The following is a 26,940-nucleotide window of genomic DNA, read 5'->3' as shown; positions in this document are numbered from 1 at the left end:
ACCTAGAGGTGTAAATTACGAATTATAATGTTTAACTGAATCATTGCATTCTGGCTGCATGAAAGTGTTACAGTTGCCAACTATGCAGTTCATTTTTTGTTTTCTAAGCTAAGTGATCACATCACATTTACATCCCCCTACACTGTAGAGCAGTAACAGAACGTATCACTTTTCATATGGCTGCAACCTTCAACACCTACTCTGACTGACTTCACTAATATGCTTATGTTAATACGTTTAGCTCAGAACAAACATAAGTCCGTACAAGCCCTGTTTATAAGTCCAATGGCTCAGCAATCTATTATTTCGAACAACAATCCCAAATCCCATTACATCCTTTCTGTAGTCACAGTCTTTTGTTAAGCTCTTACCAAGTATGTAACATGCTGAACATCGTGGCTGAACTGACAGTGATGCAGCAGTTAGCACAGGGAGCAGTGACCTGTGTCATTAATAATAATCACTCAGGAATTTCTTCAATTTACATTTTGACTACTTCTTTCAAATCTGGCCTACAAATATTTAAGCTGCACTCCAGTGAAGGTAAATAGGTGAGGATACTGCTCTGCACATGCCAAAAATCAATTTAGAAAATAAGCCTGTATCAAGATGAAGATTGCGCAGCAGGGAACTTTAAGTGAAAATGGAAAAATCTTGAATTTTAGTAAGCAAAGAAAGAAAAACAATCCTAAAGAGCTCTTTGTTTCCCTGATGGTGTGCTGAGAACAATGCCATGGTGTGTAGTACACATATTATATGACTTAAAACAAATTCCTACTGATATCACAGTAGTACTTAAGATGATGTCCATGTCCTAACAAATAGAGGTTTACACTAAAAAGGGAAAGCAGTGGAATCATAGTGAAACAGCTTGTTGGAAAGTTTGGAAATAAAGTGTCCAGAAAATCGAGTGAAGATGTGATGCTGCTCTGCTACACGTGCTGCAGACACGCAGCTATGGAGTCAGAAGCACTCTGCTCTTCAAGCTATGCAATGATGATGACAGCAATTCTAAATGATCCTAATCATCCCTTAAAAAAAAAAAAAAAAAAAGTGTTCTGTAAAAATCATACTTTTGCTATTCATTATTGTTGAGTCAGTGATAAAACCCAGTGCTCTTTAGGAGGGTGTACATTTGATCAAATTGTTTGATTAGACCTGCTGCGGCAGTAGCATTGTCTTTCAGTTCATCACATATTGACAAACACAGCAGCAACATTGCAGATTCAGGCCCATGTGGTGAAATGAATAAAACATTTTGGTGTGTTTTTTTTTTTTTCAAATTAGATGCAGTATATCAGCTTGGTTTACACCCCCGTAAGCAATTTCACTTAATTAACGTGCTTATGTTTTCTCTATGCCTCCTGCAGAGAGCAATGATTTCTTTTCGGGTCTGTCATAGACAAATAATTACTGAACTGCTCTAAGTCTTGTTACTTGTGTGGGAAGCAAAACAAGTAGTAGAGACTGACAAAGCAGTGGAAATGGCATCTGCTGTAAAACAGTTTCTCTGCTGCGGCTGTTAATGTGTTGCTGATACATTGTGGCATTCGAATCACACACTGAAATATGTTGAACCGAACCTCTGACAAGCTCAGACATATTTTTTGCATTTGTGCAGGATGTTCTAGGCAAAGTGTGTGTGTGTGTGTGGGGTGGGGTGAGGGTGGGGGGGGTGGGGGGGGGGTGGCGGGTAAGATGAGAATCTGGGTTTGGAAACTTTCTAAACGACAGACTGCATCCCCGCTCCAGCAAACTTAAACAAATTACATAACCACTCAATGGTTTCTGGCTCTTTTTATCCTTTAAATAGTTTTTTTTTTGTTCTGTCTTGCTGAGGGAAAATAACATACATCACAGGTTGCGTTGGTTAAAATGTATATACATGCACATGTAGTTTTGCAGTATTGGAGCCAGAACCACAGACGGGGGGGAAGCAGGGGACGAAAACCCATTCTGTGCAGAGCGGCAGCTTCGTTCATTGAGCTCTACCTCTGACAGCTGGGGAGCTCTTATCAGAGCATGCGGCTGGAACTATACTGGCACGCACGCTGACGACGGCCCCGCTGAGGAGACTGGGATCACAGTGTGTGACACTGACACACTGTTTGCTCTGCCTTTGAGCTTTGCTGAAAACAGCATCTGTCTCTCTTTGGAATCATAGAAATCCAAATGTTTACACGGAGTGCAGCCATGGCCCTGTAGGTCTATCAGACTGTGGTCAGTGTTTAATCCTGTTCCAGGCATATAGTCATTTTAACTCTTAAAACTAAGCAAATGCACGACTAGCAACACAAACACCGCTCTAGAAAAGTGGGCCAGCTGTAGCATGGCTTCCTGTCAGACCAGTGTGGTGGTATAAGGGACTGGGGGTGGATGCCTGCAGACAAATTTCAACTACCAGAGGCTATGTGAGCAGGAAAAGAAAACTGATCTCAGTCAGTTCCTTTTCCTGTCTCTCCATAATCTCTTGTCACTCTTTTGCATTCTATGCCTATTTCTCCTCGTGTATTTGTCCTCAACTCAAGGTTTTGTCAGCTGTTCCATTTTCTTCTTTTTTTTTCTGTGCTCTCTGACACATATTTCAGCTAACACTGCACTGCATGGCTGTTGACATTGATCAGACAATATATTTTCAAATATTTGAGCATATTTTTTCACTTCAAGGTCTAGCCTGCTTTAGAATAATACAGTATAGTCTCCATATGTAGAGTAACATGGTTATGGAACAGCTGGCAACTAAATATGCAGCTATTAAAATGTCAGATAGAGGATCAAATTAGGGTGTTGACAGTTGGACTAATCTTGTATTTCATTGTGCCCCTTGATCAAAAAAGCTACAATGCACTCTCCCACTATCTCTCATGGTTCAGATCATTATTTTACTTTAATAAAAAGCAATTAAATAGGCATTTTCATTTATACACTAAATTCTGCACAGAGATAATTGGATAAAACAGAAAAAGAGAAAAAAGGCCACACTTGATATTAATGTTCATACAGTCCTTCACAGTTTAATAAAACTTTAATCTGAGACTCACCGTCCTGACTGTCAGTTCAGGGGGGTTGTCGTTGATGTCTGTAACAGAGATAAGGGCAGTAGCCGTGTTGGAGAGTCCAAAGTTCAGGTTGCCCTCCATGTCGGTGGCCTGGACAATAATGGTGTACTGAGAAACTTTCTGTAATAATAATAAGAAAAAAAGACAAACATTACTCAGTGATCAAATCCTTCTACAAAACGAAACAATGCAACACCAATTCAACAAATGAGTATTTCTCCATCTTATACTGGCCCCAGTGAGCCGCTGGAATGACAGTCCTCCCAGCTCTTATCCATGCATACATAATTTTTTTTAATTAATGTATTTTTTCCCCCCACAGCTGACCAACCACTGGAACAACTGAGGATCTGGAGTCTGTTAGAACACTTTACTTGCTCAATGCCAGATAGTGAGATGCACACATACACAAACAAAACACACAAAGTTGTAGAGAGGGAGCAATGTGTTGTTAAAAGGCCCATCCATTACTGACTAAAAGTCTTGGCTTTCCGCTGTGAGAATATAGTTGGATCATCACTCATTTTAATGGTGGTGCTGCCACTTTAAGATGCACCACGGTGCTTTAGATAATACCAGAAGGTGAATGGGCCTTATTTCGTCCAGTTATAGTGAAGGGGGGGAAGGGGTCACCCCAGAGTGCACTGCGGTAAAGACTGCTATAGCACAGGGCTATGACCAAAATAAATAAATAAAAGAAGAAAAAACAACAAAACATGAAGCTTTCTTTAGACACAAGTGAATGAAAAAAAAAACAAAAACAAAAAAAAAAACAGAGGCAGTGAGAACATATCCACACTGCAGAGAGACTGTCCATGGTGCTGAAAGTTCAAACTGTCCCCAGACTCAGCACTGGAAAGAGGTCTCTGTGTGAGTGTGATTCTATCCTGACAGTGTATAAGCCTCTCTGCTTTGTGGTTTCTTTCCCTTTTTATTAATCCACTTGGCTCAGGCCTCCATTGTGGCAGGAAGGGACGTTAAGGACAGGACACTGTTCATTTCACATGGCCTGCCGCATTGCTGAAGATCCACGGTGAAGCCTACCGATGGTCTAATGTTCATTTGTTGCTAGGTTACCTTTGCTATATGCACCGAGTTCACAACTTCTAACAATTTGATGGCCAGTGGCACTTATGACAGAGACTTCTTGAAGGAGCAAGAACAAACTGAGCCAGAGGCCGTGTATCTATAGATAATGCAGTTAAAGATTCCTGCTTAGATAGCAGTTTCTTTACTTTTTAATTTCTTTGACTCATGTGTTTTCCCAGCCCTCCGGTTTATTGTGTGTTCTTTGTTAATGCACACTCTCTGCTTCTTTTGATCTCTTGCTATCTTTTTTGCTGTCTTGGTTGCTCAGTGTTTTTGCCTGTTTTCTCTCTGCCGCCATCTATGCCAGATTCTGACTCTGTATCTCTATATCTCCTTCTCTCCCTCCCAGTCTTTTTTTTTTCAATAATAAAGGATGCAGTTGATTGTTAGATCAGTCAAAGCATTCAGAGCAGTTAAAACAGCCAGCTAGAGTCATTTAGCATCTCCAAGTCATTATGAAGTGCACAGACATGTTAATCTGCACCAAACCAGGCCTATTAATGAAAACTCAATACTGGCTGCCCTTTATTAGACTCATAATGAAATATCAATACCATCTCCACTCATACAGAGCTTCAGTAAATATAGCATCCAATGAATGTGTCTCTCTGCAGACTCATTTAGATCTGGACGCATACATCAGTCTAGAAATAGCACCAGATGGCTGCAGGAAGTTAATAGGCTCAAGCTTTGATGGACGGCTCTTCTTGGTCAGGTGAAGAAGAATGCCTGGAGCTGAGCCAGCAGGTGGAGCTCTCAGACAGTAGGGGACGTGGCTGATGCATCCTATCCTGCAAGTTTATATCACTCACCTGAGAGTCGCTGTGAGTTTATAGCTCTGCTAGTGCACACATCCTCATCCGTCCACATCCGCTAAAGTTTCAATGAGTGGGAACAGGTGGGATACTCAGACATTTACACACCATGTGTATACGCACGCACGCACGCACGCACACACACACACACACACACACACACACACACACACACACACTCACAGCCAACTGCATTGTGCTTTCCAAAAGTGGCTACCCGAACAAGCTAGTAAAGGGCTCTCTAATGAGTCCTATGGAAGTGCTGAACAGAAAATCTCTTTGTTAGATTAGAGTCCAACACTGGCAGGAAATACAGCGTCTTGTCTCATGACCAACAGCAACAGTCCAGACTCCCTTGCTGGTCTCGAGTGTCACTGACTTAATCTGCAGAAGCTGAAAACCATCAGAGGTCACAGAAACACCTGCACACAGAGCTCCGCCAACAATAACACTCAATCCCTTTTTCCACAGGGACCAAATTAGGTAGTTTACCATATCAGAGCCTGAGGAAAGAAATGGCTTTAGGCTATCAATGTTAGCTACTCAACATGTCAAGGCGGGCAACCATCAGGACGGGTGGAAAAAGCTGGCTGCTCTTGGAAGGAAATGCTCCAGTGGGGCTTTCTCAGAAAGAACAAAGGCGGGGAAATCCTGGTCAGAACGGGTAAGGCAAGTGGAGAAGACTGCTCTTCTAGCAACACACATGCAGTGATGAATTGTACCTGATCTGAGCATGCAATTTCACTCAGACATGCTGTAAAGGCACTCTTAAAAAGGGTAAAGAGACGGAGATAAGTAAAGGACTTGTTCTTTGTGGATTGTGTTCCAGCATGCCGGGCTCCCTGTGGCCACGGTCATTAGCTTGTCACTTACAATCTGTCTCAAATGGCCCAGTACACACCTAAAGCTGTGGAAACAGGCTTCTTTCTTCCTTTGACTAGACTCTCTGTCTACCTCAGTGACCCCTTAGTGTCACTGAACCCCATTACAGTTTCCACTCAGTCCAGCAGACATCAATTAAATTTACACAATTTGATTTGATGCCATTCGATTCCATTTCATTAGGTTTTAGCTGGGTTCACTTCAGTTTGTTCCAGTTCACTTCTCTTACACATCTATGTTGCCAGTGAAAATCTGAAAAATCTATAGTTACAAGTAGACTTGCAGAAACTCACAGAAATATAGTCTACACAGCCACTCTCTATTTTTACATCTTTCCCCCATTGGTACCAGAAACATGCAGAGGAGTCTGTTTATTCACCATCTTCATCATTTTTCCCTCTCTTCATCACTCGCATGGAGGTCTCTCAGGCTGGTTTTAAGGACAGAAACAGCTCAACGCTGGTTTGAAAGCAAAGCCAGCTGAGACTTACTGTCAGCAGCACACGGTGCTCTGAAAGTCATCTACATCCCAACATAGCAACATCGTCTGAGGTATGTTGGTACACGTGAGATATAAACTCTGAAGCCACTTGATTAGACATGCCTCCACATTTACACAATCAGCACAGAGACACTTACAAGATAAATAAAAGCTGTGAGTCACCGATATAAAAATATAAAATCTGATGGAATAAACCAGGGAGACTGTTAATTGTCAAGTCAGAATTACAAGATACACAAAAATCAGTTAAGCAAACAAAAACACGATGAACATGCTGTTGTTGAACTTATTAGCTCCAACATGTTACAAACATATGAAAATGTCATATTTAATGCAAATTATGATGTACATTATTTGCATGCTCACGCCCTCTGTTCTGACGATTGCTTTATACTGTTTAATGTAGACGTTTGTCTCCAATCACCTCTTTGCGCACACAGGAAGGCAGCTTGACTTATAGGTGTCTTTGTGTGCCGAGAGAGTGCATGTTTTGCAGAACAATACCAAATGTCAGTATCGAGGCTGGTGGGCCAAATCCAGGCTTTCGCAAAACTGAATATGTTCTGCATATCGCTTTAGGTTCTCATTAAGTTTTTGGCTATGTAGTTGCAGCTGTGGTCTGCACAGTCACAGTGACCCCCAATGAAAAATGTCTGTAAGGTGCATGCTATGCAAGAAAGTAGTCACTCAAAACTTACCTTAAAGAGGAGAAAAACAAGAAAGAAAAAGTCACCACTAGCATCAGGACACATCATCCACGAAGGGTCAGTGTCTGTAGCACATTTTGTGCAAATCCATCCAACAGAGCTTGAGATATTTCATTACATGAGGGAAAACTCTGAGCTGCTGGCAGTGCCAGAGAAAATGTCAGGGGATCACGAAAGTCAGTTATCCTTGGAGACAATGGATATTAAAAAGACTTCACAACAATCCATCTAGCAGTTGTCAAGATATCTCAGTCTGGACCAAAATGGTGTCCTAACAGGCAAACTGAAAAAGTGAGCAACACTCCCGCAGTCCGTACTGGGTGTGCAACTTTCATCTGAGTCTAGTCTTTCAGATATTAAAAGTGTTTATTAATCGAACAAGAATGGAAGTGAGAATATTGAGACTTCCAATAAATCAGGAAAATCCATGTCCAGTAAAGGCAGAAGCATTTTGCTCTACAGGATACTGTTGAAGTCAGCTACATGCAGGAGAAACTTTGTTATATAACGCAGGTTTAGCTGAGGATATTATGCACAGGCTTTAAGATATGAGGCCACTGGGCATTTCCGCTCTCAAATCATACTTTCACAGGGCAATTATTACATTCTCTTATAATGTGTTAATATGGGCTAGGGTGCTTCTCAGTCCCTCTAGTCCTCTCCCACCAATTGCAGCCCATCTTGGGTTATATAAAGACTAAGAACCTGCATTTTATGCCCCTTGGTCACTTTTTCTGTCTGCTTACACCTTGACTTTTTTGGGTAATGTGAGCTATATTGTAAGGGCTTAGTTCATAGCTATCATCTATGTTAATGTTCTGCTCCTGTCAGGCAGTCGTTAAGTTTTTTCTATTTTGACTCCTGCATTAAGACGCCTTGTGAGGAAAAGCTGTCACTCTTTTAAAATATTTTTTTTGTATAAAGTTAACGATAAGCTTCTAGAGCTGAGAATAAAGGACTGAACAAACAAACTCCTCATATTCTTCAACAAGTTTTAAGTTACTCATCTCTGTTAACAAATGAGACTCAGGGACTAATGGACAAGGTACAAGAACGGAGAAGTCTAGAGAAGCACAAGTGAAACAATTTCTTCTTCTTTTTTTTTTTTAAAGACAAAGGTGACCCAGTTCAATGCCAGGTTGGTCCACATAGTGCACATAACAATGCAGATACTGAGTGGACATGCTCTTGATTGAATGCTGACTACAAACTGTTTACATCTACCTACACGCCTCAATACTTTTCATTCAGCAACTAACTCACAAGCCTCAGTTGGCTTCGCTGTCTGGAGCTCTAGTGCAAGAAGGTGAATTAACATAACTCAGCAACTCAGAGGCAATAAAAGCTGCAGGACTATTTAGGATGCCAGCTCTCAGCCTACATCCCCATTTGGGTTTTGCAGATCCTAATAGAGCCAGGCTGTGGGCACTCATGTCCTTCAGGCAGTCCAGGCGATGTCCTAATCGACGTTGAGACAGTCCAATGTTGAGCTGGCACCTGGCAACTCAGCACCATGCCACACCAGATTGTTCCAACCCAGGGCTCATGGGAGACTGAGACAGCCTGGGGTAATGAAAGGCAACAGCAATGCCTGCCAGAGGAACTGTTGCCACAGAGAGAGGGCGCAAAGGGAGAGCGTCCGTGCCAGCTGTGGCACTCTGCTACCTGCTGCATCTGAGCTGTACTTCATTAGAAGAGTGTTTCCTCGATCCTTTATGCATAATTATATATACGTACAAAAATGCAAAAACCTTAAACCCACTGCACAATCACGCAAAAAAAATTTGTGCTCTCTGTATTTATATTTAGTTATTTAGCTTATGAGCCTGTGGGCTGGGAGTGTGTGGAGGGTTAGGGGTTGTTGTGAGTGAGGAAGAATAATTGGTATACAGCAGTGTCAGAGGTAGATGATACCAGGCTAACCTCCATGTACCCCCTGTTCTCCTCAACCCGAGATACCGCGTCACCTCTTAATTAGCACATGAATATTCTAATTAGATCCAAGAATGGGGGATGAAGATTTGAGAGAATGTGAAATGGGAGGGATATGTGCTGCAGAAGTTTGTTCACTGCCAGTACAGTAGTATAAATACCTCATGACTTTGCATAACATGTGCCTATACTGTACCACACTGGCTGCACAGATCCACTGTAACACCTGGGATCTTAGTCTTCATTTTTGGTGCTCCTCCTCGCTCAGTATGAGCAGTATTGCCTATTTACAACATACGTGTATGCGCACATGTGCCCATGTGCCTGTGCTTGTTTGTGTTGATGACCTTGACAGCAGGTGGGTGAACTCCCAGGTGTGTCCTAGTTTTTGTGGGAGGATCATAGGCAGGTGGGACTGTGCCTGGCTTGATGTGTCCAGATTAATGAGCTTTCCCTCACTCACATCAGCTGCTACTGCTGCAGCCTGGGCCAAGCTGGAAACGGGGACACAGACCTGGCCCGCATTCACTAGACTCATTTATATTGTCCCACAAATGTGCCACGCTATCATGCCATGCCAGCTCCATATAAAATTTGGATAAGGAAGAAGCATTGATGTATTGTCTCTTCTGTTATCAAAACCTGCTTCTGTTCTTGATATTTTAACCATAATTATTCTCTAAATACGCTTGCTGTACTGCTGGTGAAATCCTGTTTTTCATTTCCAACGTATTGTCTGGCCAGGTTTAGCTCTGAGAGCGACCGGTGGGACTTCTCAGAATATAAACATTATGAGACAGACTCACTGGTGCTTTTATATCGGCAGTAAAATCAGCCAACTAAGTTATGAGGATGAGATTATCCCCATAATGAAGGCATATGAATTTGAATGTTTTCCCGGTTTTAGCGCTGGTAGAGGGATATGTTTGAGCATTTGTGTTTGAGACAATGTCTGCAACATGCACAGTCTGATGAAACACTACTGCCCATAGTAACCTGATGTTGGGAAAAACAAAAGCTCACCCTAGGTGACCTTTCTCATTAGCAGAATAAGATGGAGGACAGTGGTTGCGGTTTTGGTGGTGTGTGGGTTGGCAAAGAACTACAGCAAACAATAGACATGGCAACAGTGGATGAGGCAAACGAAGGCAATGAAAAGAACACTCGAGCGACCTCGTCAGCAGAGAGGTGCTGGATTTACGTGGCCATTATATCGGCCCTGCTCTGCGTGCGGATACTTGCCGGTCAATTTTATTTACACACAATAAGTATACACACAAATGACTGAAATTAATGAGGTAATTTTGTGCTTGGTTTGACATTTGTGAAAGGGCAAATGTACCTGATTTTTTTTTTTAAAGCTTAGTTACAATTGGTGATTAAATAGTTATTTCTGGAGTTTGCAGGTGGAATTATTTATTGGGTCATTTTATACATTCATGTATTCAGAAAAAACAGAGAATATATACTGCTCAAAAAAATTAAAGGAACCCTTTTTTGCATCAAGTATAGCATCAAGTCAATCAAACCTCTGGGATATTGATCTGGTCAGTTAAGTAGCAGAGGGGGTTGTTAATAAGTTTCAGCTGCTTTGGTGTTAATGAAGTTAAAAACAGGTGCACTAGAGGGGCAACAATGAGACAACCCCCAAAACAAAATTGGTTTTACAGGTTGGAGGTCACTGACATTTTTTTCCCCTCCTCATCTTTTATGACTGTTTTTTTTCCACTAGGTTTGCATTTGGCCAGGGTCAGTGTCACTACAGGTAGTATGAGGTGATACCTGGACCCTGCAGAGTTTGCACAGGTAGTCCAACTCCTCCAGGATGGCACATTCATATGTGCCATTGCCAGAAGGTTTGCTGTGTATCCCAGCACAGTCTCAAGAGCATGAAGGAGATTCCAGGAGACAGGCAGTTACTCTGGGAGAGCTGGACAGGACCGTAGAAGGTCCTTAACCCATCAGCAGGACCGGTATTTGCTCCTTTGTGCAAGGAGGAACAGAATGAGCACTGCCAGAGCTACAAAATAATCTCCAACAGGCCACTGGTGTGAATGTCTCTGACCAAACAATCAGAAACAGACTTCATGAGGGTGGACTGAGAGCCTGATGTTCTCTAGTGGGGCCTGTGCTCACTGCTTTGCACCATGGAGCCTGACTGGCATTTGGTATAGAATACCAGAATTGGCAGGTCCATCACTGGCACCCTGTGCTTTTCACAGAAGAGAGCAGGTTCACCCTGAGCACATGTGACAGACATGAAAGGCTCTGGAGAAGCCATGGAGAAAGTGATGACCGCTGAACAGCTAGCATAGCCAGCATGACCGGTTTGGTGGTGAGTCAGTGATGGTCTGGAGATGCATATCCATAGAGTGACGCAGAGACCTCTACAGCCTAGGCAATGGCACCCTGACTGCCATTAGGTATCGGGATGAAATCCTTGGACCCATTGTTAGCTCAGGTATATTGTCCCTCAAACGCCATTACTACCTTTTTATGAAAAAAAAAATTCTAATATAAACAAATAAATCTTTAGTCCATTTTAATGGTGTTTTGGGTATATATTGAAATATATATTGATAGAAAGATGGCAGATGCAAGATGCAGAAACCATAACAGCAAAAATATCCTTAAAAATACTTTTCAATCAATAAAGCCAAACTGATGATGTCATAATCATGTCATTTTTCATTATAACAACACCAAAGTAATTGTATTGATTTATTATTGTGCATACATCATTCCTTGAACATTTGGTGTAGATACCCGGTCTGAATAGGGTTAAAAGTTGGGGATGGGATTATATTGCTTTGCAAGAATGCACACAGACAGCTGTGGACAGAGGGGACTGTTATTTCTTCTCATCATGCTAATTTTTAGTCTGCTTGCTTGTTTTACTCTACACTTGATGCCCTTGTAGTTTAATGGCTGTGTGTCACAACAAAGTGGAGGGCACAAGGACATCTGCACAGAGCACTGTGTGCACACTCTCATGATAAACTTTACATTACATGCAACCTAGTTTACCCTTGTGCACTCAGAAATACTGAATGTTTATTAGATTGGTGTAGTAAGTAGTGCTAGTTTCCTCAGTGTCTTCACAAAGCTGCTGAGAGCAACTAAGAAAAAGCAGAACCCCATTACTATAGACGATGTATTAACCAGAAATAATCACAGTACACATACTGTGATTATTTCTGATTAATACATAGAAAATTAAGCAGACATATAAAAAGAATAACGTTTTACTCATTGTTATTATACTAATTATTAAGAATGTGATTTCTTTCATTATGCACTCTAAACACTGACTAATGGATGCAAAACATAACTGAACCTTCATAACTGTTTTATTGTGTGGACACAAATGAGATGCAGAGTGAAAAAAACTGTTGTAGCAGGAGGACATAACACATGGATGACACTGACCTCTCTGTCCAGGCCGGCTGCCACTGTAACTATGTCTCCAGTCTCGCTGTTGATGGTGAACATGTTGGGGATGGGGCTGTGGGGCGTCTGGGAGAGGATGCGGTAGCGCACCATGCCGTTAGCCGTGGTGGAGTCGTCCGAGTCTGTGGCCGTAACTTGCATCACAGATGAGCCTGTGGAGAGAAAGATTCTGAAATGTAGCTGATGCAATGTAGCTATAGCGTACTATAGCTTGACTAGAAGAGGTCAAACTGGGGGAAAAAAAAAAAAAAAAGATGAAAAACAAGCAAGTATACATTCAAATAAAAAAAAAAGTGCTTCTCAAGTGCTTTTGTTTGTTAATGATTTTTTTTTCTGAAATATCAAAAAGAAGGATGACGAGTGAGGGAAGACACAGAAGACAACAAAACTTGAAACAAGTCAATCAGACTTTCTAAATTGCTGTGGCACTCCGTTCTTTGGCAAACATCTTTTAGAGCTAGAGCTATTACAGAACAGAGCACAAAAACACAAACAAAATCTCTTAAATAAGCTCCTATTTTAAAGCTGTGCTGTTTGGTTGTCTATATATTTCAAACTAGCAGGGCAAAGTTTCCACCTCTGTAGAGTCCATTTAGTAATGAGCACCGGGTCGTCTGATGCTTCCACCATCCATTATTTCAGCCTTCAGCGGCATTGTCGCTGCCCTTAATGCTTCAGTACACTCTCCCTATTTGTCTTAGAATCACAGATAAACACTGCCATTTAAGCCAGGCAGCACAGAGATAGAGAGGCAGAGGGAGTGTTCCCGAGTATGTGTATAAGAAGAATGTATATACCCGCATTTCCTTCCAGGCACATGCATGCATTAGTATGCATGTGCGTGTTCGTGTCCTCACAGCATGCATCAGGGTGAGAGGCCCTGTGTCCCTGCATCTTCCCCGAGCAGAATTATTGATTTACATGAGTTTGTCAGCTGGGCTCACAAATGTGACCAGGCAATTTGCAGCACTTGGTGCTGGAAAGAGGAGAGATCAGCTCGCCTCCCTCTCAGGGTTCTGTGAAAATGTCACTTTCCATCAGGCAGCCATTTACAGACTGCTGCTGTTGCTGCTGCTGTTGCTGCTGCTGCCGCTGAGAGAAAAAAAAGACTGTCAGCTTGCAAGAGGAGGAAAGCAGAGAGAAGAGATGGCTCAAACACAAACATGCTTAAATGAGAAGACTGCGTAAGTAGTGGAAAACTCAAATTCAGGAGGACAAGGACACAGGAGCCGAAGCAGGTAGCGATGCATTTGGCATACTGCACACATTCTAATTTATTGCCTTAATGATCATTTCGACAAAATTTATGATGGTTTTAAAAATATGCCCCCGCTTTCATGTAAGGGGAACCGGTGCTAACCTCAGTGGGTACGATAGTGGGTGGCTGGTGCCACGCTGAGCAGACACTTAATCAGAAATGTTCAATTATCATATCAAAAACAACTCAGACTGCTCACCGAAAACATGTTGTGTACATTTTAAAATGGAAGTAGAAAAGTCAAACTTTACTCCCACACTTTCCAAATCATAAAATTCAATGTTTCAACTGAAGCCGCTGCATTCGTGGCAGATTCAGCGGTCTCCTGAGGGTCTGAGCCTTTACAGGTGTCTCCATTCCTGTAATTGGGTCTAGATGGAACCATCATTCCTGTGACACCCTGCATGGACAGGATAATTGTAGCCCCAATTTCTATTTCAAACTTCATTAATTTTCAAAGCAGGATTTGTCACGTCGAACAGCAAGGAAAAGGAGAGAGTCCACGGAAAGAGAAAACAATTAGTCACATTCCACTGTGGGGCATCAGGATATAATCAACCTCTCCGGCCTTCTACACAAGAACAGGACAAGATGAATCACATTGTTCACAATCTACCTTTCGTTCGGTGATATGATGACTGCTCGCTTTCAGATCTAAAAGAGGGAAGGCTATGGCTGAAAGGGTTAAACTCTGAGCCTGCTTAATTCCTATTTAATTTGAACACTAATACCAAATCCTAATTGCCTTTCTGCTAAAATCACTGGACCTACAAATTTGGTAGCAGGCGTGCACGTTGTTGGCCATTCTGATCACATGACTAGAGATCACTGATGAGGTCTATCTGCTGCCTAAACATTAATCAGCTGGAGTCAACATCTGCCTCCCAATTAGAGAGAAGATGGAGTAAAAGAAAGAGGAGGATGGATGTAGACAGAAATAACAGGATTGGCAAGGCAGACACAAAGACAGGTAGGAGGGGAGGGAAGTGCAAGGCAGAAAAAGAAATCAAAGAAATCAAAGATAAGCATAGTGGTGAGAGAGTTTGTAAAGACCACTGAAAGAAAAAATACAAGGGGAAGTGAGGGAGTGAGAGGGCAGGGGATGGACGATACAAGAGGATAATAATTCTAATCAGTGGAGGGAAGATAGAGGTTTCCTTTCAGCAGGAAAGAGCGGCCGCGGTACAGTAGATAGAGAGCCAGAAGGACAAATAGAGGTTGAGAGGTAAGGGAGGTAAGAGAGAACACTGAAACCTGGTGAATCTTGGCAAAAGTGATGAGGGGGGCTGGGAGTTTTCACACAAGAGCCTCTAATGGTGTCCACTACACTTTGAGGAGATGGGGATACGGTCCAACCATTTGAACCATTCAAAAACATTTTCTTTGTCACAGCATATCAGCCACGTCTGCAGATCTATTCCTGTCTTCTTTTTATCCAGGACCACAGAGGCAGAAGCCCGTGTTCATGTGAAGGACAGACAGCAAAGTCTGCTCATTATGCAGGCAAGCAAGAGAATAGCTAAGTGGAGGGAAGTTATTTCAGGCGTCCAGGGATCCAGTTGCAAAAACTGTCGGATTCATACTCTGAATACACATTGGTAAGATGACTGTCAGTGAGGGTGCTTTCAAAGCTTGGATAGGTCCAAAAGTATCCTGGCTGAATCATCTGTACTAATAACAGCTGCATTAGCCGGCTCTCAAGGGGAGCACTACACTGATTTTACACATGGAGATCAGTTAACCTGTCATTGTGAGAACTACTTAACCCATAAAAGAACAGCTGCATATTTTTTCTCTCTAAGAGAGCAAGAGCATGTCATTGGGTTTATATTAGTTAGGGCTCTTAGCAAGTGGGAACATTAGGCTCCTGTTCCACCTCACTGTGCTGATTAAGGTTTTGTTTTTCTTGTTTGAATGTGTTATTATTTGTGTGCAGCTGCCATATCCTGTCACCACATGTTTCCTGCTTGTGTTTCCCTGTTAGTCCCAACCGTGTCACTCTCCACTCACTGTGTATTTAGGCTGTGAACCAGAAATTGTGTTCTCTCCATCACCACGAAGGATCCTGCCAGTCTTTAAATGCATCTCAAAGAGTCGATGAGCGAGACTGCGAGCCAAAACGAGCTCCTGGAGAACAGGGGGACACTGCTTATGTGGAAGACTTCAAGCGGTGTCGTGTAAAAATGCCACACACCTCCACACAAGACCGGAGACTGTACGTAGGTGACAGTTTATTTTCACTTTTTTCTTAAGCTGTAGAGTTGCATTTAAGGATCAACAGATAATAGATAAATCTCACACTTTATGAAACACAGGCACATTTTATTGGTATGCAGCAATGCAGTTAAGAAGACAGAGAAATCAGTACTAATCCATACATAAATCTGTGATACTACTACTAATAATAAGCAAAGTTATTCAATTTCATATTTGAATGAGTAAAGATTGCATTATTGCATTTTATAGGCCTGTAGCAGAGCGCGCTCTGTACCAGTCACAGGTGATCTGGCTGCCCAGCATGACATTACCTGATGTCACTCAAGACTGACACTATGGAAACAAGAATTTCTCATTTGGCAGCTTCATCACTTCTCTTTGCATCACACCTTTCTCTCTCATCCTTGGTGGGATTAGCTGTGATACATGTGAGGAAGAGATGGAAGTGAATAAAGCATATGTTAGCTTACTGAAAAGCACCCTTTACATTCCCCTCTCCCTGTGCCAGTTCGCCTCAGTACCTTTGTGTCAAGTGTTTCAGCTCGTTCTCCTTGTGTTCTCCAGGAGGTAATTTGACCTAGTTCCTAGTGTTTTTGACTCTGCCTTTTCCCTGTGTGTGTGTGTGTGTGTGTGTGTGTGTGTGTGTTTTCATACCTTTGCCAGATTTCTGGACAGATTTTTTGGGTATTGAGCCGCTGCTTCAAGTTAAAGCGTTTTGATTCTGTCTGGTTTGTGTTATAGTCCTTTTTTTTTTTTGGCACTAGTGTTACAGAGCCAGCTCTTTTTGAGATGGATCCATTCTGGTTAAAAGGTCAAGTGGTCTTTGACAAATCATTATTAGGACTGTTACTCAAACATCATCTTTACAAAGTGTAATACATTCCATTAGAAGTCAAAATAAACGGTGGTGTAATTTTAAGGTCGAAAACACCTGTAATGACTCTGAAAGCTTCTTATTCACTGTAAACACACATGGGTAACAGCAGAGTGATGTTAGACAGGTCGATCAAAATACAGTTGAGATTTTGACTTCAAAGAGAAAAGACAAACATTATGTCTTAGAATCTGCTTACGGCTCAGGGGCATCAGGCTATTTGAAGCTACTGGCCATCCCAGCTGGATGGAAAACACAATGTGTCAGAAAAGCAGCTGAAAACTGACAGCTACAATATTATATAAGAACACCAAGGAAATACTGTGTTTCAGAAGATTATTCTGTAAGCAAATTCTTTTACCTGTACAGGACCAGTTCATGTCTGAAGTCAAATCTGAATCTGTACTACACATTTCTTCCCTGGTAAAAAAAAAAAATAAAAAAATAATGCTATGTGTCACAAACAATCCTTTGTTGAGGTGGATGTGCTAACCGCTAACCCTCTTTTCCGATAAAAATTCACATGACCCTGCTGTGTTCTCTGGAGTGTCACTATAACCACTGTCTGCCAGTAGGGACCACAGTGTGATACACAGCCAAAACTGACTCAAACATCCGTGAGCTCCAGCACCTCTATTTACCTCCATCACTCCATCTCCCTGCTCCTATGCTAATTCCTAATTACCCCCACCAGGCTCAACAGAGAAAGAAATTCTCTTAAATCTCTCTGCAACTGTTAAGAGAGAGAGAGAGAGAGAAGGGGAGAGAGAGAGAGAGAGAGAAAATGCAGTCCCCCTGTCCCCCCCCTTGGGAGGGTAAATCGACTGTGAGAGAAGGCACTCTGCTGCTGGTTTTTGATCTTGCGCTCTCATTTCAGTAGGCCTTTTTGAGAAAGAGGTCCATAAAAGGGAACAACTTGCTGTCAGAGTGAGGGAGAAGGGGGAGGGAAGCAGAAGGAACATCACAGCGCAGATGTTCTGAGTACGCTGCAACCTCAGAACACAAGAGCTTTCTGAAGATGTCACGCCATCACGACACATCTTTATCTGAGGCCACTTTACACGGTGTAAGGACTGTCTCATGTCGCAGTCTCAGAGATTTTGTGGAGTGTTAAAAAATTGTAGTGACCCTATATATATATATATATATATATATATATATATATATATATATATATATATATATATATAAATACTGCATAGTAGATTCACCAAGTTTTACTGGTGCCCTCAGTTTCAATTCTATTTCTTTTTTCCTGACATGTTCTGTATATAATGTACTGCATAGGTGCCCTTGATCATCTGCACAAATGAGCTCTATTCATCACAGGTTTGTTGAGGCTGAACAAGATCCTGGTGGCACAAAGTGTCAATTGTGGGGATTTCAAGCTGGTCCTGCATGGTGGTATGATCAGATCTCTACCTAAGTAACATCTGGTGATGGTGATAAGGGTGGTTTCCTGTAGGTCTTCCCTCTTTGATGGCTTTCACACAGTGCTAGATATGAAGGTGTGTTGTAATGCTTCAGAGAACCTCTGATATCCGAGTCTGTCAATACTGAGTGTGACACACCTGTCGCTTAATGCATTCAGGTGAGGTTTTCTCTTTTTAGGGGTGGAGTCACAAAGCTTTTTGATTGCACCTCGTATATATAATGGACAAGTATTTAACATCTGAACCACCTCATTTAAATAGTTTAGAGAATTTACATTTATTGCCAGTTGTTATGTGGCCAAAACATTCTAAACCTCAGGTATGGAGACTTCTTTATGATGATACAAGGAAAGCAAATAAAAGTAACTCTACCTCAAAGCATCAACAGGAGAGAAAATATGCTTGTAATGCTTGTACTTACGTTATTGAAAAAAATTCATGATAGCCACAACCCACTTGACTTTGGACTGTCTTAACCTGTTATTGACATAAAGACTCAGGTTACATCATTCAAAAGCTTTTGAATCCCTGTTTCTTTCTTTGTGTGGAAATATTGTTTTGAAAAATGAGCATGGCTATATCTGTACCTGTGGAAAACTGTGTTAAGGTTCTGTTAATGCTTTTTAAATCTTTTTTAAATCTACTGTGTGCATTGGGAGACAGAGATCTGAGGCACACTGAGAGATACTGTGTATAGCAGCACTGCTGCCCAGAGCAGCACCTGTCAGCTGCTATGCTGTGACAGGTTTCACTCCACCATGGAAAGATAGTGTGTCACTTGGGGCAGCACCTGAGAGATTTCACTGTCTTTCTAATCAACAGAATAATCCAAGTCACACACGAACACGGGTTCCACACTGAAGATCCGTGAGGCATTACATCAAAATGTTTCACAATGTTTCAGAGAAAATGCCTGCTATAATGCACAAATAATGACGATATGTCAAACAGCTGAGGTGTTCCCTTGGATAGGAACAGGTGAGGAAGAAAAAAAGAGGTGAAAAATCCAGTGTAAATCAACAGTAAGCTACCACTTAACTCAAAGTGCCCTCTGTTTGTATATGAGATTTAAGTCCTTTCCAGTGTGCAAAAAATAAAAAGAAACTAAAAGATTTTAGTCAAATTCAGGATACATATTTCAAAAGTACCTCATCTTTACTGCACATATTCCTGTCTGCCAGGTTCACTAATTAGAAATAGTGGGTATAAATACTAACTTCAGCAAAGCTCTGCAGCACTTAACTCGAGTTCTAGACTGGGCCTATTAATAGGGTATAAAAGATTTAACTGTCTGGAGATATATTAAATGCTTAAATGGGCCAGAAAAGTATAAAAGTATATCCTGAGCTTGCGCTGAAGCTAAATCGCAGTCATTGTTGTTTTTCTTCAACTAAACAGGCAATTAGACCCACGTGCATTCTATTTTTTTCTAATTGAAATTCATCAATTCAGACCAATGACTGTACAAAAGGAGACGAAAGAGGCTGTGCTCCCCCACACGAAATACGCGATCTTAACACAGCCATCTTGACACCTAAAAATGTGTGCTCTGCAAACAAGTGTCACTTGGCAGTGATTGCTTAATGAAGGGCAGAGCAATTATATTGTACAGAGTGTAATGTGTTTGTCGTTAATTGGTATCACAGATTTCACCCGGCTTAATACAATATTGAATTCAAACACTTTTGTCGTTGCATTCTTTCATTTGAAACTACACAGAGAGTATCAGAGTGAAAAACAAAGAAAGTAGCTTTTGGAATGTCTGGTTACCCTCGCTAATTAGGAGCTCTGTATATAGACCCACGCTCCACTGAGGAGTAACCAGTGCTCACACACGCACGCGGTCCAACACATACACATGCACAACATGCGTTCCTATATTGTTTACAAATTCCCCAGAGATTAAACTTGCAGCAGAACAATATCTGAACGCTGTGAAGACAAACATGGGTCCTCAGGGTCTGATTGTTAGAACAAGAGTTCTTCCAGTCGAGACATTGTACATTCTGCTCTTGTCTCTGGCTTCGCACTGACCGCAACTCTGTTCCCTGATTCTGAGAGAAGCTCTACATCTCTTCATGCTCTGCAGACTCTGATAATGATGCATCCAGCCAAGCTACTGTAACACAAATATCTCACCAGCATGCCTTTGTCTAAACCAATAGGAAAAGCCAAGAGTCACAATGAAACATTAATGTTTTGAGTTTAGAATTTAATGTAAAAAGGACACATAAACAGCCCTAAAGTAATTTAAAAAAAATGTTCTTCCTGCAAGTCTTACTAATAATTAATGTAAATATGGCTACAGTCCAGCTTCCAATGAGCCATTACATTAGTTATCTTGAAAAGAGCGCAGTATGAAGACACAAAGTGCCGTGGAGTTGTGATTTTCCATGCAGTGATTGAGATTGCTGTATTAAGTGGGCATTAGGTAATTACAGACGTGTATTCACAGGTATTTTATAGCTTTCAATATGTCTCAGACCATTAGACCTGAATACAGGGTGCACAAAGACCCTCTATACCAAAAGGCACTATCTCTTCCAGTTCAGTTCTGCTATAGCCACAGTGTTAGCAGTACTGCTAAGCTTGTACTGTAGGTTGGGGCACCTAAGGTAGTCTAAAGTTCCCAGACACTCCTCATAAAAGCAGACTGCAAGTAAATATGGACATCGTCCAGTAGGGCTGTGTCATATCGTCAGCAGTAACACCAGTATTAAGGGTGCACAATGATAATCATGAGCTTGACCTGAAATGCAAGATCTCAGGTAGAAATCGTTTTTCAGTTTCAGTTTTAATATGTAACAATACTGTGCAGGCTCCCGACGCATTACAAGGTTTAATTACTTTAGTTATTATTATTGTTAATGAGATAAGCAGTATGCTCTGTCACTATTATTGAACTGTGATGCTGCTGCTGGCACTTTGCAGCAATAGATTCACACTGTGTATTAGGTAGTCTCTCATCAAAGTCAATAATGAAATGTTGTTCAGTACTTTTTTCTATATCGTCATAAATCTCATTATTGTAAACATCCTTGAAATAGATGTCATTTTGAGGTTATATCACTCACCCCTACCATTCAGGCACTGAGTGTTGCGGTGCTCTCGCTAAACTCGGATTGCTCCCTGGAAGAGCAGGTTTGACCATTTGCATGTCCTCCACTCTGTCAAGCAATGACCCTTTAAAAAACAACCTCATAGGTCGTTTTTGCAGAGGCGTTTTATGCCCAGTGCCAACATTTTAAAATACAGTAAAGTAACCTCTAGCGTTCATACATGAAAGGGCGCGTGAATAACGTGGTTCACCTTTAAATATGTGGATATGAATTCACTCAGATTTCTGAAAAGTCTACAGGGACTAAATGGCATTAGATGCTGCAGAAAAAGCTTAAACGCTAAATAAATAGAGCGGTTCTTATGTAGCACATTTCTACTATACTTGAGGCCTATACAAAGGGCTTTGTACAACGTGCCATATTCACACCCATTCATACAAGCACGTCAGTATTTTGCCCAAGGATACACGTAAGTCGCTGAAGCCAAAACTATGTATATCCGTGTCACACAATGTCTGTGCGTTCGACTTTGGCTGAGATATGATTTAGAGAAGAAACTGTTTAAAGCGTCCTGTTATGAACTATGGTATCATAGCCTCTGCTGCAGATTCACCTGCTGACCTTACTGAGATCAAGCTACAATAATTATCGTCTCTCTTTCAACTAGCAAAAGTCTCTCTCTCTGTCCGTGCCACATTTTTAACTCTCCATCCAAGATTTTTAAGCTTTGAATTACAGTATAAAAATCAAGTTGCTTGAAAGAACTAAGAAAAAGTGTCACAAGGAAAAACATGTTGGCATTTTAGAGTACTGTGCAAAAGTCTTGATCCACCCATGATTTCTTTATACTTTGCAAGGAAAATGGGAAATAGGTGCAACGATTCACTGAAATATGTACAAACGTACATAGTAATACAGTATAAAAGGTAAAAACAGAGTTAACGAATATTTGGTATGACCACCTTTATTGTTATCACAGCCTGAACTCTCTCTTAACTCTCACCTACCCCTCCATTGAGACCATTTTTGATGAGGCTTCAGTAAATGATCAACTGAAGGGCGAGATCCAGATGGATTCTTTTGCTATTTCTTAAGGACATGACTTACAGATAATGTTCATCTACTTAAGATCATTTTAGATCATCTGCTTCATTTCTCCTCCAGTTTTCTTAGCTTTTTTTAAGGCTACAATGTACACCATGCTTAGGTATCCCAAGTTTTGAAACTTTTGTTGTGCAAAAATAGTGTTTTATGTCAAACTGTGTTATCTTTGGCATACCTCAATCTTTTTTTTTTCATATATTCATCTAAAGAAATTGGAAAAAAAAAATTATTAGGTACAAGAGAAAATCTGGAGAGCTGTTGCTAAAGACCACTTTTGAAATGGCAAGGCTCCTTAGAAGCAAAATAGAAAGAAACTAAGGGTGGTTTAAGACTTAGATTTGTGATGTCATCACAAGTAGAAAGAACTCTTACCTGGTTTGGATCCTTCCGCCACAGAGCCGTTATACACCTGGTTTTGAAATTCAGGTCTGTTGTCATTCATGTCGATCACATAGATATACAGATCGATCGGATTCTCCACCTGGTTCCCATTCATGTCAACTGCATGTGCACGCAGCTATAAAAAGGCGCAAACAAAAGAAAGACGATATCATTAGCATTCAGTGCCACATTTGAGGCTGGTTGAATATTCCATATGTAGTTCAACTAAGTCTGATCACAGGGCATTGGCTTGATTTATATGAAACTCTGCAGAGAATATGCAGAAAGGGAAAAAAAAAAACTCAGTAAAGCAGCTATCACGATTTTGTTAATTGGCAACTTCATTTAATCTGCAAATATTCTGTTTCTTGTATGCCAACAGGGCATGAGTATCCTGTTGGCATCTTGGCATGGACCACAACAGCACAGACAGGGGCAAAGCAGTGAAATGTTCCAAACACACAAACAACACCTATTTTGTTGTTAGCACAGCCAGAGGCCTGAAAAATATCAGAGAGGTGTTGCTGCTCAAGCTGTGGTTTCTTTTTGTTCAGGGAGAATGTTTGTCTCAGTTTGTTTTGACAAAGCCATCCATTTGGATGGATGTCTCCGTCTGATGAGCTGTTCCTTGACAATTCACAGTGTGAGAAGAGAGACAGAAGAGAGGGAAAGAAAGAAGGGGGGGGGGGGGGGGGGGGGGGTGCAGGAAAAAGGCAAATGAGATGGGATGGAGAGGAGAAGAGTGAATCAGTCCTGTGGAAGTAAATGAGAGATGAAAATACAAAGAGGCAGTGCGGAGGTGTGGGGGCTTGAACAGGGAAGACTGACAAAAGCAATCATCATCTGCAGTGGGATGGCTTAATCTCCACCACTGCTCTTACACTCTCTCTTCTCCCCACCAATCCCCTCTAATGATATCTAATATAACGCAAAGCTTTGTAATAGCCCTGGAACCAAACTGGTGCTGTTCACCATGACTTACATTACTCTCATTCAATTGCCTAAACATTCACATCCTCTGCAGAAATGTTATTCAATCACAGCTTGGCTTGTTAAATGAAGAAGGGCTCTCATTCTGGCTAAAACCGACACGCTGGCAGCAAAATATTTTGTCTGCACAAAGTCGAGGAGGGTCTTCCTGTCAGCCTATTTACAGGAAGTCACGACGCATTGCGGGGTGACATGAAAGATTGAATGGCGGCACCTGCCTTTGCCAAAACACAACCAATCATGTCGGCTTTTGTGCCTGTCTGTCAAGGATTCATCAAACCGTAACTGAGCTGCTTGAGCATTCACACACGCATCACCAATTCAACCAACACCAATTCAGACACATGTTTACACATATTAACACGGACACTGACAAGCAGAATGACTACACACTGGGGAGGCACGCACAGCCAATCAAAAGAGCCCTCTTTAGCCACTTAATGATCCTCAAGATGCTAGTTTTCCATTGGCTGAAGCACAGCAAACAAACATGGAGAGGAGACCCAACAAACAAACAAGCCCAATCTGTTTTCTCAGCTGTGAACACTGCACAGTGAGGAAGTGTGACTGTGATATGTGTGACTGCCTCGGTGTATTGGTGTGTATGTGTGGCTGCTGTGTATTTTTGTCTTTGTGTCAAACTGTGTTTTCATTTGTGTGTTCCCCCCCACCCCCCTTTCTGCTTGTGGATTTGTGCGTGCATATTCCTGCACATTTTCTTTTATTTCTATATGTGTATGCATTTATATATTCACATTTCTGTGCGCATCTTCCTGTGTATGCTCTTTGTTTATGTGTCTCTCTCTGTTTGTGTGCGCAACGGTGGGAATGGAAAAGTGATCAGAGGGCCTGGAGGAGTGTGTGCTGTGCAAACTGCAAATATATATGCAACATCAGTATTCTGCAGGGTGAGCTTTAGGATGACTGGACCAACCACAGAGGAGAAATACAGTTTGTACTTGCACCATTGGCTCCCTTAGAGTATACTTGCATGGTACTTCAAGTGTAACATTTTTCTATTTTTCCTGCTAAGATTCTGATGCTAAAACTACAGTATATTTCCACCTATGTATAACAAAAGCTATTTTTAAACAAATGCTGTTGGAAACATCGCTCTCATGAGCAGTTGTCAAGGATTTTGAGGGGTTAATGAGTCCAGACATATGCTACTTTACATTGCTGTGTAGAAGTGTTCACTACCTTCCTGATTCTCAGATTTTTGCATATTTGTCATGTTTCAGATCATCATACAGATTTCAATTAGTCAAAGATAACCTGATTAAATACAAAATGCAGTTTTTAAATGATTTCATTCGTTAAGGGAAAATACTATCCACATCTACCCGGCCCTGTGTGAAAACATAATTCTCTCCCTTGTTGAATTGTGAATTAACTGTTATTTACCACATTCAGTAGCCACACCCAGGCCTGATAACTACAGACCTGCTGAATCAAGAAATCACTTAAAATAGAACCTGTTTGACAAAGTGAAGCAGGTTAAAAGATCTCAAAAAGCAACACATCAAACCACAATCTAAAGAAAGTCAAACTCAAGAGTCTTTGACATCTATCAGTCTGGAAAAGGTTATAAAGCCATTTCTAAGACTTCCAGACAACAGTGAACCATGGTGAGAGCCATTATCCACAAATGGAGAAAACTTCCCAGGAGTGGCTGTCCTACCAAAATTACTCCAAGAGCGCACTGACGACTCATCCAGGAGGCCACAAAAGAACCCAGAACAACATCTAAAGACCTGCACGGATCAACTGGCTCAGTTAAGGTCAGAGTTCATGATTCAACAATAAGAAAGAGACAAAAATGGCATCCAAGGGAGAGTTCCAAGGTGAAAACTACTGCTGACCAAAAAGAACACAAAGTCTTGTCTCACATTTGCCAAAAACATTCTGGTGATCACCAAGATTTTTGAGTCCTGTTATATCTGGCATAAAAATAACACAACATTTCATGAAAGAACATCATACCAACAGTGTCAAGACACCGCTGTGTGGCAGGCAGGATTAGGACCTCCATGCAGGACTCGGAAACAGGAAATGATTTTCTACAACTTTATTGCCGGAGTCACACCAAAACAAGATCAACCTAAATAAACAAACTACACGGAAGCTAAGAACACAAAATAAAGATTAAAACCGCAAGCGGTGATATCGGGCCCTCGCACTCCCTGCGCGTCGCCCCGTGGCGCTCGTCGACCCGTGCCGCACTCGGAGGTCTTGTGATCGTGATGGTGTACAGAAGGTCTGTAGAAAGTTGAATTCTTTTTTAGGAAAAGATATCTTTTGCTCTCGGCATAGACGCAATGGAATATTTGGGGGTGGGGTCACGGCTCCAGCATGCAAAATAGGGCATGGGTCTGATAGACTGTTTTGATCAGGATGATGTCAAGAATGTTGAAACAAATTTTCATACATTTCCGAGAAACTAAGTTTGTGGATGCTATACAAAATTTCATTTGCTTCTGTAGGGGGCGCTCTTGCAGCTACGTATAGCCTTGAATCCATAGTTATGGGTTCAGAGTGGCTGTGTACATGAGTGATTACATTTTCAGGCAGATCGGGCAAAGCATGTACGAACACGTGCCCAAACAATTTTGGTCGCCATTGAGAAAAATGAAAGCCAACTGCAATGGCTTGGTGTGACAACACCATTTAATATTTTGTCAAGATTTCCACAATATTTGATGGGCTGTTTGTCTAGATGATCTGGAGCCAATTTGGTCTCACTGGCTGAAATGCCCTAGGAGGAGTTCATTCAAATAGCAGGCCTGAAAATGGCAAAAATTGACAAAAACTGACACTTTCAATTGAAGATGCTGGACTTCCTGTAGGGTTTCCAGTATGGCTCCAAGAGACTTTTTTGTACGTCTTAGGATGTTACATGAGTGTGCAGAATTTCAGAGCTGTAGATATAATGTAGCTCTGGGGCTAGCTAAAAAACATGCTATTTTATGATATTTCAAGCTGCCAGTAGGTGGCGCTGTAACATTTATGGACTTTATGCATATCAATGTGTTCAGGGCAGGAGGCTTATCAAATTGATGAGGATTTCGTAAGGAATGGTGAAAGATAGTTTCATGCATTTCAGAGCAAAACTAATTATGTGGACGTCATACAAATTTTCATTTGCTTCTGTAGGGGGCGCTATTGCGCCTACAGTCTTGAATCTGTAG

The 26,940-nt window shown here is 41.5% G+C and overlaps 1 protein-coding gene across 1 annotated transcript in view; it reads right to left on the bottom strand.

The window, feature by feature from the left end:
• The window catches only part of cdh4 (cadherin 4, type 1, R-cadherin (retinal)), a 229,630-nt gene that overhangs the window by 22,900 nt on the left and 179,790 nt on the right, over positions 1-26,940 (bottom strand). The window contains exons 7-9 of the mRNA XM_030730163.1: positions 22,754-22,898; positions 12,416-12,588; positions 3,042-3,179 (exon numbers count right to left, since the gene is read on the bottom strand). Coding sequence (XP_030586023.1) covers positions 3,042-3,179; positions 12,416-12,588; positions 22,754-22,898 — 456 coding nt within the window. The remainder of the gene's footprint in view (positions 1-3,041; positions 3,180-12,415; positions 12,589-22,753; positions 22,899-26,940) is intronic.

Source organism: Archocentrus centrarchus, chromosome 5 (genome assembly GCF_007364275.1).
Source record: "Archocentrus centrarchus isolate MPI-CPG fArcCen1 chromosome 5, fArcCen1, whole genome shotgun sequence".
In the NCBI taxonomy this organism is placed as follows: Eukaryota; Metazoa; Chordata; class Actinopteri; order Cichliformes; family Cichlidae; genus Archocentrus; species Archocentrus centrarchus.
Note: the sequence above shows the minus strand (reverse complement) of the source record. Positions and strands in the feature narration are given on the sequence as shown.